Source organism: Erinaceus europaeus, chromosome 4, assembly GCF_950295315.1.
Source record: "Erinaceus europaeus chromosome 4, mEriEur2.1, whole genome shotgun sequence".
NCBI lineage: Eukaryota > Metazoa > Chordata > Mammalia > Eulipotyphla > Erinaceidae > Erinaceus > Erinaceus europaeus.
Window position 1 is genome coordinate 90780581 of NC_080165.1, and position 13506 is coordinate 90794086.

The 13506-nt window shown below is 41.3% G+C and overlaps 1 protein-coding gene across 2 annotated transcripts in view; it reads left to right on the top strand.

The window, feature by feature from the left end:
* LOC103107697 (glutathione S-transferase A4-like) overlaps positions 1-13506 on the top strand; it is a 58185-nt gene that overhangs the window by 16412 nt on the left and 28267 nt on the right. Inside the window, exons 1-4 of one of the 2 annotated variants that reach the window (XM_007516507.3) lie at positions 347-352; positions 9921-10027; positions 10681-10732; positions 13235-13367. In XM_007516507.3, coding sequence (XP_007516569.1) covers positions 9941-10027; positions 10681-10732; positions 13235-13367 — 272 coding nt within the window. In that variant the 5' untranslated portion in view covers positions 347-352; positions 9921-9940. Of the gene's footprint in view, positions 1-346; positions 353-9920; positions 10028-10680; positions 10733-13234; positions 13368-13506 lie in introns of those variants that run through there. The other variant, XM_060190043.1, reaches the window with a different exon arrangement.

Genomic DNA, 13506 nt, shown 5'->3' on the forward strand with positions numbered 1-13506 from the left:
GGAACAAAATTCTTTTTCAGGTGCAGAGGTAGGAGTTTTGGCTTCTGTAATTACTTCTCTGCTGAACATGGACATTGGCTGGTCAATCCACACCCCTAGCCTGTTTCTATCTTTTTCTAGTCGGGTAGGGCTCTGGAGAGGTGAGGTTCCAGGACATATTGGTGAGGCCGTTTGCCCAGAGAGTTCAGTTAGGAATATAGTACATCTGTAACTTGGTGGTTGAAAGGCAGCAAGATATAAAGCAGAGGGAGTCGGGCGTTAGTGCAGTGGGTTAAGCGCATGTTGGGCAAAGCAAAAGCAGCAGCGTAGGGATCCCGGTTCCAGCCCCTGGCTCCCCACTTGCAGGGGTGTCGTTTCACAGGTGGTGAGCAGGTCTGCAGGTGTCTCTCTTTCTCTTCCCCCTCTGTCTTCCCCTCCTCTCTCCATTTCTCTCTGTCCTATCTAACAACTAACAACGAAGACATCAATAACAACAATAATAACTACAACAACAATAAAAAACAAGGGCATCAAAAAAGGAAAATAAATAATAAAAAATTATTTAAAAAAGATATAAAGCAGGATAAAGTATTTAATAAACAGGAACAAAAAAAGTAGGAACAGAGCAGATGAAAATAGGGATTTTTAGGGTGGGAAAGAAGCCAGGAAGTCTATTTTAGGTATGTTCCTAGGGGCATATAACTTTAGTAATTTTTGCTTGAGCTTGATAGCTAACATGGTGGTGAACTAAAAAATATTGTCTGGGAAGATGATGTCAGAGTTGAGAATAGTGATAGAAAACTAAATTAGGGCAGAAAGTTGCTCACAAACTTGAAGAAAATATATAAATACAATTGTTTCCCCCACTGATCTGACTCAGGGCCCATATATATTTATTTTTATCACAGGAACCTGTATACCTAAGGTCTGAGCTCACAGTCCATTGATATGTTTATAAGGTTTATTTTGAAAATACTTTATTTTTATGAGGGAGAGAGAGAGACTCCAGAGCACTGCTCAACTCTGGCTCAAGTTGGTACCAGGTATTAAACGTGAGAGCTCAGTTTCAGGCATGAAAGTCTTTTACATAACCATTATGCTGTCTCCACAACTGCTGTTTATAAGGGTTTTTTTTTTTTTTTTGCTTGCTTGTCTCTCCCTCTCTATCTCTCTTTTTAAGAAACAGCAACTTATTTACCTTTGTATGCACAGAATATCCAAACTAGCACTGTATCCATAATATGAGTTCAATATATATTTGATATTGAATGAAAGATGGGCATAGATACCTTAAAACTAGAAACTGGTCTCATAGAGTGGCACAGTGAAATAAACATATCTAACATAGGTATCTAACATAGCACTGAGTTGGTTTCATAGGGGGTGGAAGAACTATAACGTAGCCCTTGTCTTTCAGAAGTTTTTGTCAGTTTTAAAATAACAGAGCAGAGAGGGACCAGCTGGTTTTTGGTTTTTGTGAAAGAGATTATAGGAGGTATTGAACTCTGTGTTTAGCTATAGGCACACCTCAAGATGTGGGTTTGGTTTGGTTCCAGACCACCACAATGAAGCAAGTCATCTGGGAATTTCTGGTTTCCCAGTGCATGTAAAATACTTATATAGTACATATTTACACTGTAGTCTACTAAGTAAAATAGCATTATGCCTAAAAAAGAAATGACATTCTTTATTTTATCTTTGTTTTTTATTAGTGTTTTAATAATTGATTTATAAAATTGTAATATAAGATGGGGACTTGTTTGACACAAGGTTGCAGCACACTTTCAATTGTTAAATAAAGATTTGTGAAGAGCAATGAAAGTATGCCGCTACTTTGAACAGCTTTTGGGAGGGATCGGGGTGCTATTGAAGTCTTGCTGAAGATTATTATTTTATTTACTTTTAACTTTTTCATTGAGGGGAATTAATGTATTACAGAGTAGTCATTGTCATATGCTTTTAATTTCATTATACACCTGGCCCCTACAGTTCTCATCTACCCTTCCCTACCCGTCCCTTCCCCTGAGAGTTCCTTGCTTTGATGCAGTAGATTTTTTTTTTAAATAGAGACCAAGAAGACAGGCAGAGGTAGAGTGAAAGAGACCATATCACTGAAGTTTCCTTCAGTCATGGGAGCTGAACTCAGAACTGTGTCATGTATATAACACAGCAGCACACTATCCAAGTGAGCTGTTTCCCCAGCCCCTACTGAAGATATTTTAACACTCTACAGTCAATCCTCTGTCACCCTCCAAGACTCCAGTTTAGAAAGCAAGGCTGAAAAATGAGGGATAGCAGCTGTGGCAAAAGCCAGCTATTTGTGGAACACTCAGACACCTGTTGGGATTTTTTTTTTTTTAAGTGGTGACTGGTTATCATTAGAGTGACTGGGTAACAACAACTAGGAACTGAAAAAAGAGCTTCCTTCTTGTAGATTGGAAAGGGAGGGTTGTGGGCTACAGTTCTTTTTTTATCTGAGGTGGGATCACTTTCATTCTACTTCTGGGGTTTTAGGGCTCCCTCAGGTACTAGGGAAAGCCTTAGAATGCAGCTCTGGCCTCCAGAATTTCACTCCTCAATCTTTCAGGTTCCATAAGTTATGTAAACAGGGCAAGTATAGTGAAGTGGGGGAAACTATGGTGTGCACAAAGGTATTGCATCAAATACTAAAATGCTTTCCAGCCTGTCAAGATAGCTCACCTGGATAGTACCCCTGCTTCCTAGGTCTGAGTGACCTCCACCACACTGATGAAAGGCTGTGGTCTATTTTCTTCTCTCCCTTTACTTCCAAAATATTTTGTATTGCAATATTGAGTCAAATTCACAAACGTTTTAACTCCCTTTTATAAGTATCAAATACATTTCTACACTGAACACTTATTTTTTATTAGTGATTTAATAATGATTGGCAAGATTGTGGGAGAAGAGGGGTACAATTCTGTACAGTTCCCATCACTAGAGTTCCATATCCTATCCCCTCCATTGGAAGCTTCCCTATTCTATTTTTTTAAAAATTGTTTATTATCTTTATTTATTGGATAGAGACAGCCAGAAATCGAGAGGGTAAGGGAGATGGGGAAAAAGAAAGAGAGACATCTGCAGCCCTGCTTCACCACTTGCAAAGCTTTCCCTCTGCAGGTGGGGACCAGAGGCTCGAACCCAGGTCCTTGAGCACTGTAACATGTGCACTCAATCAGGTGTGCCACCACCTGGTCCTGGAAGCCTCCTTATTCTTTATTCCTCTGGGAGTATGGAGCAATGGTCTTTATAGGGTGCAGAAGGTGAGAGGTATGGTGCCTGTAATTGCTTCTCTGTTGGACATGGGTGTTGACAGGCTGATCCATACCCCCAGCCTCTTTCTTTCTTTTTTTTTTTTAAAAACATTTATTTATTTATTTATTCCCTTTTGTTGCCTTTGTTGTTTTGTTGTTGTAGTTATTATTGTTGTCGCCACTGTTGGATAGGACAGAGAAATGGAGAGAGGAGGGGAAGACAGAGAAGGGGAGAGAGAGATAGATACCTGCAGACCTGCTTCATTGCTTGTGAAGTGACTCCCCTGCAGTTGGGCCCCCAGCCTGTTTCTATCTTTCTCTAGAGGCATAAGGCTCTGGGAAGGTGAGCTTCCAGGACATATTGGTGAGATTGATCGTCTTCCCAGAAAACTCAGGATGGTCACAGCTAAGAACATTCTAGGTTGCAAATTGAACACATAAACAATCCTATGTCAGCATAGGAACTTCCCTCTTAAGAAAACATTGAATTCACTTTTCATTCCAAGAAGCATGGAAACAGAATATAAACAAGTCTACTGGACTTATTTCCTAAAGTGATGCAAATTAATTCAACCAGGTGAAATCTATTCTACTAAGTCAGGGAGCAGGGTCAGGAAAGCCTCCTTAGAAGAAATAGGTGGGACTGGAGAGAGTTCACTGGGTACCATGCCCGCCCAGGGTCAGACCCAAATACCTATCGGGAAGTACCAGGACACCAGGAAAGAGCTCATGCTATGTTGTTTCTTCCTTGAGAAATTCAACCTGGGAGCAGTGACCCCTATTTTAAGACTAGGAAATGGAGGTTTGAAAAAGATGAAATAAAGTTGTACAACAGTGTGGACTCATGTCTCTAAAACTCAGAGTCCCAGGGCCAGAGAGTGGTGCACCTGGTTAAGTGCTCACATTGTAGTGCACAAGGACCCAGGTTCAAGCTCCTGAGTGTTGAATCAGGGTTGCAGGTATCTCTCTCTGTCTCCTCTCAGTTTCTTTCTATGTTTATCCAATTATAATAATAAAAAAAACCCTCAGAGTACCTGCCTTTGAAAAACTCAGGATTTCCATTACTACATTCTTCTTCTTCTAGCGTTTGCCCTTCTTCCGTAGCCAGTCAACAGCGTCAGGTTGAGCCTGATGTAAAGTTTCGAGACCTCCTTTGAATCTGGAGAGGTGGCAGTCGTTGACTATGTGGGTCATAGTCTGTCTGTAGCCGCAGGGGCAGTTCGGGTCGTCTCTGACTCCCCAGCGATGGAACATAGTGGCGCACTGGCCATGGCCTATTCGATAGCGATTGAGGAGGGCCCAATCATAACGTGCTAGGTCAAAGCCGGGTTGACGCTTGCAGGGTCTGTGATGAGGTGTTTGTTCTTTACCTCAGCTGACTGCCAACTCTGTTTCCAAGAGACTGGAACAGAGAAGTTCAGTGTAGGCGTAGGGGACCAAATTGGGTGATGAGACGTCAAGCGTTGGACAGGGTGGGCGAAGATATCCGCGTATATTGGCAGGTCCGGTCGAGCGTAGACGTGGGAAATGAACTTAGATGATGCCGCATCCCTACGAATATCTGGCGGGGCGATGTTGCTAAGAACTGGCAGCCATGGAACCGGGGTGGAACGGATGGTTCCAGAAATTATCCTCATGGAGGAATATAATTTGGAATCGACCAAGTGGACATGGGGGCTACGGAACCATACTGGGGCACAGTATTCTGCAGTGGAATAGCATAATGCCAGAGATGATGATCGTAGTGTGGAAGTGCTCGCGCCCCATGAGGAGCTGGCCAGTCTAGCAATGATGTTATTCCTCACGCCCACCTTTGCTGCAGTTTTTATGAGATGTTCGTGAAATGACAGAGTGCGATCGAGAGTAACGCCAAGATAGACTGGCTGGGCTTCTTGCCGGATTCTCGTATCGCCAAGCTGCACATTAAGCTCACGCGAGGCCGAGGCATGGTGTAGATGGAAAACAGATGATACCGTTTTTGCAGTGCTAGGGATTAGTCGCCATTTTTTACAGTAATCAGAGACTACAAATCAGATCTCAGAGACTACATTACTACATTCATTCCCTGTTACTCAGACTCCTATTTATTTATTCAATTTATTTCCATGTTTCCAGTGGTCCATCTGGCTTTTTCTTCAACCCTTGGAGTGTTGATTCTGCCATGCCAGCAAAAAATATATCCCACTTTTAATAATTTTTTAAAGATTTATGTATTTATTAATAAGAAAGGTAGGAGAGAAAGAAAGAACAAGACATCACTCTGGTACATAAGCTGCCGGGCATTGGACTTGGGACCTCATGCTTGAGAGTTCAGTGCTTTATCCACTGCACCACCTCCCAGACCACACTTTTTTTTAAAAATTAATTTATTTTTTATATTTATTTACGTACTTTCCCTTTTGTTGCCCTTGTTATTTTTAATTGTTGTAGCTATTATTATTGTTGTTATTGATGTCATCATTGTTGGATAGGACAGAGTGAAATGGAGAGGGGGGAGAGACCTGCTTCAACGCCTGTGAAGCAACTCCCCCTGCAGGTGAGGAGCAGAGGGCTGGAACTGGTATCCTTAGGCTGGTCCTTGTGCTTTGCACCACCTGAGATTAACCCGCTGAGCTACCGCCCGAATCCCTGTTATTTATTTTTTAAAGAATTTATTTATTTATTTATTTATTTTTATTTATTTATGAGAAAGATAGGAGAGAAAGAACCAGCCATCACTCTGGTACATGTGCTGCTGGAGATCGAACTCGGGACCTCATGGTTAAGAATCCAATGCTTTTATCCACTGCGCCACCTCCCGGACCACTGTTATTTGTTTTTTTGTTTTGTTTTGTTTTGTTTTTTACCTATCTGCAATTTATAACCAAGGTAATCCAATGGAGATTACTTCATCATTTATAACAGCTGAGTAGTATTCCACCATGTAAACAGACCACACATTTTTAGCTACTCATCTGTCATTGGACATCTGGGTTGCTTCTAAGTTTTGATGATTATGAACTTTGCTGCTGTGAACATAGGTATACATAAATTTTAAGGATCTGATGTCCGAACACAGTTGCATTCTGGGCTACTCTGGGGTTGGGTATTTAACAAGTTTTTTTTTTTTTTTTTCCTTTCTGGAAGGGGTAGGGGATGGAGGAGAGAGCAGTTAAAAAAAAAAAGGAATTATGCATCTATTTTCTGCTTCAGAACTGCAATGTAACCAGAATAAAACTGGGTGCTTTTCCAAGGTGTGGGGAGAACTTCCTGGAGTGATCCGGAGTCTCCTGTACACCAGTGTGATAAATTCCTCTCTTTCACCAAGAACCGGCTCTAGTCTTGTGCTTTGGGGATCATTTCTGCAACATTATCGCTGGGGCTTGGTGCCTGCATTACCAGTGCACTGCTCCTGGAGGACCTTTTTTCCCCATTGCTGTTGCTGTTGTCGCTGCTGCTGCTGCTGCTGCTGCTGCTGCTATTGAATACGATAGAGAGAAATTGAGAGAGGAGGGGTAGACAGAGAGGGAGAGAGAAAGATAGACACCTGCAGACCTGCCTCACCCCCCTGCAGGTGGGGAGTGGGGGGGCTCCAACCAGGATCCTTGCCTGGATCCTTGTGCTTCATACTATGTGCGCTTAACCTAGTACCTGCCCTGAGACTAATTTTTAAAAATTTTTTTGTACTCTTTTTATTTATTGGATAGAGACAGACAGAAATTGAGGGGAGGGGATAGAGAGGGAGGAAGACAGAGAGACATCTGCAGCCCTACTTCACCACTCGCAAGGCTTTCCCCCTGCAGGGGGGGACTGGGGGCTTGAACGCAGGTCCTTGCCACAATGTAATGTGTGTGCTCAGCTAGGTGTGCCACTGCCCGCCCCCCCTTTTTTATAATGAGAGAAAAGGAGAGGAGAGGAGAAGAGAGGAGAGGGGAGGGGAGAAAGAGACAGGAGAGAACTTCTCAGTCATAATATCTCAATGCTAACTACATTTCTATAACAAATTTAATGCCTAAACTGCTAAATTATGATACTCAAGTGCAATAGGAGGTTCCTGTCTCTGTGGTAGAACTGAGAGTTTTAGGTTTCAAATCACTAAGAGAAAAATCATAACACAAAGACTGTTCAGACTGCCCCTACAATTGTCAAAACAGCTCTCCCTTCCTTTCTTCTTTCCTTCCTTCCTTCCTTCCTTCCTTCCTTTTCTTTCTTTCTTTCTTTTTTTAGAAACAGTTTTTTGGAGGCTACTAGAGATGATTTTATCTGGGTCAATGGTTTATGCCAAATCTAATGTTCTATTTTTGTTGGAAGTGCGGAATTGAATCACTGCTAAAAGAAGTATAAGCTGGATTTCCTACACCTCGTATTCTTTGACCTCTAGGTTTAATGAAAACAATAAATATGGGGTTATGCGGAGGGAATTGTGCATTCAGTCCCCAGGACTGCATGTGTTGGAGTGATGTTCTGGTTCTCTCGTGCACTCTATCATTAAATAAATAAATGAATGAATCTATACAAACAACAACAAGAAAAACAGAATGTGGTCTGGTTGACAGTTTCAGGAAGAGAGAATAACAGGAATTAACTTGCAGTCAGCTTTAGCCACATTTACAGTTTCATCCTGATCTCTCAGTGGAGAGTTGTCAAGTCCTGTGTACTTAAAGGAGAGTAGAGAGATGGAGATTCCCAAGCAAGATGCTGATATTTAACTTCACCAGGATTTTTGTTTGTTTGTTTTTTAGATAGAAATAGAGCAACAACCAGAGCCCCACCCCACTAGGGAAAAAGAGAGGCAGGCTGGGAGTATGGATCAACCTGTCTACGCCCATGTTCAGTGGGGAAGCAATTACAGAAGCCAGACCTTCCACTTTCTGCATTTCGCAATGACCTTGGGTCCATATTCCCAGAGGGTTAAAGAATAGAAAAGCTGTTAAGGGAGGGCATGTGATACGTAGTTCGGTGGTGGGAATTGTGTGGAGTTGTACCCCTCTTATCTTATGGTTTTGTTAATGTTTCCTTTTTATAAATAAATAATAATAATAATAAATTCAAACAAACAAAAAAAGAAATAGAACAACAAAAAAGGCAGAGAGAGAGAGAGAGAGAGAGAGAGAGAGGCTGAATGAGGCTACAGCATTTCTTCAGTGTGGTGGGGGCCAGTTTTGGACCTATGTCTTACACATCCCAAAGCAGCACACTATCCAAGTGAGCTATTTTGCCATCCCTTGCTTTATTTTTGTCTGAAAGCAGCAGGATGGATGGAGAACGGGGGCATGAGGGCGTATTGAAGTGTGGTTACTAAGTGAGGACATGAATCATTTGTCAGTTACCTATGTCCTTTGCTTTCTGCCTTTCTGCCACCTGAAACCTGGATGACTCCTGGAGTATAGATTTCTCCAGGACTGGCTCCTACTGTTTATGTGTGTCCTAAACTTCTTTCCTTTGGATTTCTAACAGTGTGAGGGCCTGCCTACACTCCCTTATTAAACTATCCTCTGGGGCCCTCTAGGAGACCAGAGAATTTGGGAGTAGTCTTGTTCAGGAGAGGCTGACAAGAATGCATTGTAACCTTTCTTCCCCCACTCATTTTCTCTGTTAGTTTTCTTGAAATGTTCATTTTGTGGTCTGTTAGCAGTAAGTTACTGAACTCAAACCTAGTTTATAGTTTTATGTCCTATGGATAATTGCCTAAACGGTAGTTTCACTTTTCCTGTTTTAGACTTGTTTTAATGAAGATACTCCATATGATATGGGTTAGTCATCCCTCACTTCCTATTTTTTCATTTTATTAATTAACTAATTAATTAATTAATTTACCAGAGCACTGATCAACTTTGGTACCTGGGGATTAAACCTGGGACTTCAGTGTCTCAGGCATGAGAGTTTCTTTGCATAACCTGCATAACCACTATACTCTCTACCCCCACCCCCTTTTTCTTCGTCTTTCCCTTTTTCTCCTTCCTTGTGAACACAATGCCTGTGTGATTCCACCACTGGTGGACTATTCCCCACTGCACACCCCCTTATTTAAGATAGAGAGAAACAGAGAGGGAGAGAGACAGCAAGAGAGAAAGAGAGGGAAAAAGAAGAGACACAGCAGCATTCCACAGCTCAAGTTCCTCCTGTGCAATTTAGTCCCATGCCACTGGCCCAGATCCTCTAATAGGATAAGACGTGCTTTCTACCAGGTGAACTATCTCCTGGCTTCTAGGCTTTTTTTTTTTTATTTCTTTATTGGGGAATTAATATTTTACATTCGACAATAAATACAATAGATTCTGCATGCATAACATTTGCCAGTTTTCCATATAACAATACAACCCCCACTAGGTCCTCTATCATCCTTTTTGGACCTGTAGCTCTTTTTTTTTTAAATTAAATTTTTAAAAAATTTTTCTTTGTGTTGCCCTTTTTATTGTTGCAGTTATTATTGTTGTCGTCATTGTTAGATAGGACAGAGAGAAATGGAGAGAGGAGGAGAAGACAGAGAAGGGAAGAGAAAGATAGACACCTGCAGACCTGCTTCACTGCCTGCGAAGCGACTCCCCTGCAGGTGGGGAGCCGGGGGCTCGAACCGGGATCCTTACCCTGGCCCTTGCACTTCGCACCACCTGCGCTTAACCCGCTGCACTACCGCCCGACTCCCCTAGGCTTTTCTTAAAACATGTTTTTCTTATTTTTCCCCTCCAGGAAACCCTGAAACAGAAGCTATGGTGGCCAAACCCAAGCTCTACTACTTTCATGGCAGGGGCAGGATGGAGTCCATTCGCTGGCTGTTGGCTGCAGCTGGAGTGGAGGTTGGTTCCTGATTGGGAAAAGGAAGCAGAGGGATTTGAATGAGACTAAAGAAGTTCTTTTTTTTTTCCAAATGCAAGACTTTGCCTTTAAGCAGTACTCACTTTTCTTTTTGCCGAACTGTCTTTCTTTGTAGGAGTTGAAGGAGAAAGAATTTTAAATAAAATCCAGGCCAGTCCCATCCATGTCTGGTATAGACTAATCCATGGAAACACTCAAAATTTTTAGTTGTGTGGTAATTGATAGCTTTGTGGTTCATCCTGGAAGCCATTGGGCATTTCATACTGTGCACATTTCTCTCCTTTTTTTCTTGTACATACATCTTAAAATTCTTTTTTTTAATTAATTCTTTCTTTATTTTAAAAATATTTATTTATTCCCTTTTGTTGCCCTTGCTGTTTTATTGTTGTAGTTATTGTTATTGGATAGGATAGAGAGAAATGGAGATAGGAGGGGAAGACAGGGGGAGAGAAAGACAGACACCTGTAGACCTGCCTCACTGCTTGTGAAACGACCCCCCTGCAGGTGGGGAGCCGGGGGGCTCTAACCGGGATCCTTTCGCTGGTCTTTGTGCTTTGCCTGGGCTTATCGTGCTGCGCTACCACCTGACTCCCACATCTTAAAATTCTAACAATGTCTTTTCTCCTTTACCTAGTTTGAAGAAGAATTTCTTGAAACAAGAGAACAATATGAGAAGCTGCAGAATGGTGCGCTTATATTTACTCAAAGCTATTTTATTAGAAAATGTACAAGTTTGTTTTTTGGAAATATTCACTTCAATGTAGAACACAGAGATCTAGAATGACAACTAGTGATATTAGAAAAGGTACACAGTGTGACTGATAATATTGGCTGGCTATTTGCTGTGGCTTGGGACAAAGCTAGATTTGTCATTTGTATTGTCTCATTAGCCTTCAAAAAAGTCAATGGAGTAGGTTATGACACTGACTTCAGTTAGCTATGATACTGACTGAAGCATCAGTGGTTGAACACTCCCATTCTACCAAAGAATCCTTTAAGAAACCATAAAGATGAAGGGCTGGGCAATGGAGCAGCAGTTGAGTGCTCACACCATGTGCAAGAACCTGGGTTCAAACCCCTGGTTTCCACCTGCAGGGAGGGGAAGCTTCATAGGCAGTGAAGCAGTGCTGCAGGTCTCTCTCTCTTATTCTCTATCACCCCCTTATCTCTCAGTTTACCCCTTCCCTAGCAAATGGAAAAGAAAAGAGGGGGAAAAAAGAAAGAATGAGAGAAGTAGAGTAGAAAGAGAGAGAGAGAGAGAGAGAGAAAAGAAAAATGGCTCGCAGGAGCAGCAGATTTGTCATGCAGATCCTAAGTCTTAGCAATAACTCTGGTGGCACATACATACAAAAAAACTTTAAAATTATCCTTAATATCCATAATATCCACAATATCCATAATTATCTGTAAGGGGAAGTTTAAATAAGAATCTGACTATTCTTTAGTTACTAAATTCATATACATTTATTCTTGGTGGTTTTTAACAGATTAATAAAGACTGTATTATCATATCTCAATTATAGAATCAAAGTGAACAAATCTGAATTTTGTTAAATTTGGATTTGAGAATCCCTTAATCATTAAAATCCCTCCCCCAGAAAAATCTCACACTGAGAGGAAAGACTAGTACTTTCTCTCTCTGTCTCTCACTCTCTCCTCCCCTCCCTCCTCTCTCTCTCTCTCCATATATATATATATATATATATATATATATATATATATATATTTTTTTTTTTTTTTAAATTTATTTTATTAATGAGAAAGATCAGAGGAGAGAAAGAACCAGACATCACTCTGGTACATGTGCACTGTGGATCGAACTCAGGACCTCATGCTTGAGAGTCCAGTGCCCTATCACCGTGACATCCCAGACCACACTATATATTTTTTTTGTTAGAGACAGAAAGAAATCAAGAGGGAAGGGGGGATAGAGACACCTGCAGTACTACCTCACCACTCATGAAACTTCCCTTCCCATGAATGAGGAGTGGGTGCTTGAATCCAGGTCCTTGTGCATGGTAATATGTACACTTTCCTAGGTGTACCACCGCCCAGCCGCTGAGACTAGTACTTCTTAAATCTCCAACAGCCCTGACAGTACTGTGCTTATTTGTTTATTTATTTATTTTGCCTCCAGGGTTATTGTTGGGGCTCATTGCCAGCACAATGAACCCACTGCTCCTGGTGGCCATTCCCCCATCCCCATTTTATTAGCTAGAACAGAGAAATTGAGAAGGAAGGGGAGATAGCAAGGGAGAGAGAAAGATAGACAACTCAGACCTGCTTCAGTCCTTGTGAAGCAACCCACCTGCAGGTGAGGAGCAGGGGCTTGAACTGGGATCATTGTGTAGGTCTTTGTACTTGATAGTGTGTGTGCTTAACTGGGTGCACCACCGCTCAGCCCCTACTTTCCTTATCTAAGGTAACCTGGGTACTCCCATTATTACTAATAAATGGTCATTAATTTAACACAAATTATTCTTTTTATTTAAAAATAATTTTCCAAATTATTTTTTTGATATGTATTTATCTATAAAATAAGAGAAGGGAGAGAGAACCAGAGTATGACCCCCTGGCCCATGTGATCGTAGGAATTGAACTCTGGACCTCATGCTTGAGAGTGCAACTCTTTATCCACTGTGCTATCACCCAGGCCACCACAAATTATTTATTTATTTTATTTTTTTAAGAAAGACATTTAATTAACCAACAGATCTTTCATTTACAAATGATATGACTTTGGGCAAGATTAGCTTCTCTTTATCATTATCTGCTTATCTTAAGATAAAAGTGATCTTTATATTTCTAATTTTCAGTGTGCCAATAGATTTCATTTAGTAGGAAAGATCTACTTACCCCTTCATCAGCCATTTTCCAAGAACATTATTATGTGGAAGCCCCCCTCAAAAAAAAAAAAAAAACCCACTTCCTCCTCTATTTCTACCTATTCCACTACAAGCAATGGCAATCACAAATAACTTGAAGAGATTTTTATACCATACATTGAATAAATGACTGTACCTCCATAGACTTATTGGACCCAGGTCTGTCTGGGTTCTTTTTATTATTATTCCTCTCCTGTTGTCATACAAAGAGTCATACCTATTACATGTCAGAAGTGAGCCCTCCTCTAAGGTTATCACAGCCATGGAAGAAGAAAATTTAACCTCTTTTTATTCAAACCACAGATGGGCACCTGCTTTTTGGCCAGGTCCCTCTGGTTGAAATTGATGGAATGATGCTGACTCAGACTAGAGCCATCCTCAGCTACCTTGCTGCCAAGTACAACTTGTACGGGAAGGACCTGAAGGAGAGAGCCAGGTACCGTAGTGTTTATGCCTATATAGTAAGCTGTCACTTAGTATCATATGTAGGCCCTTGGAAACTGCAACTTAGTTGAAGTGAGATATAATGACATTGATTTTACCACAGACTAACTGATATCAATAAGAGCTAAGGG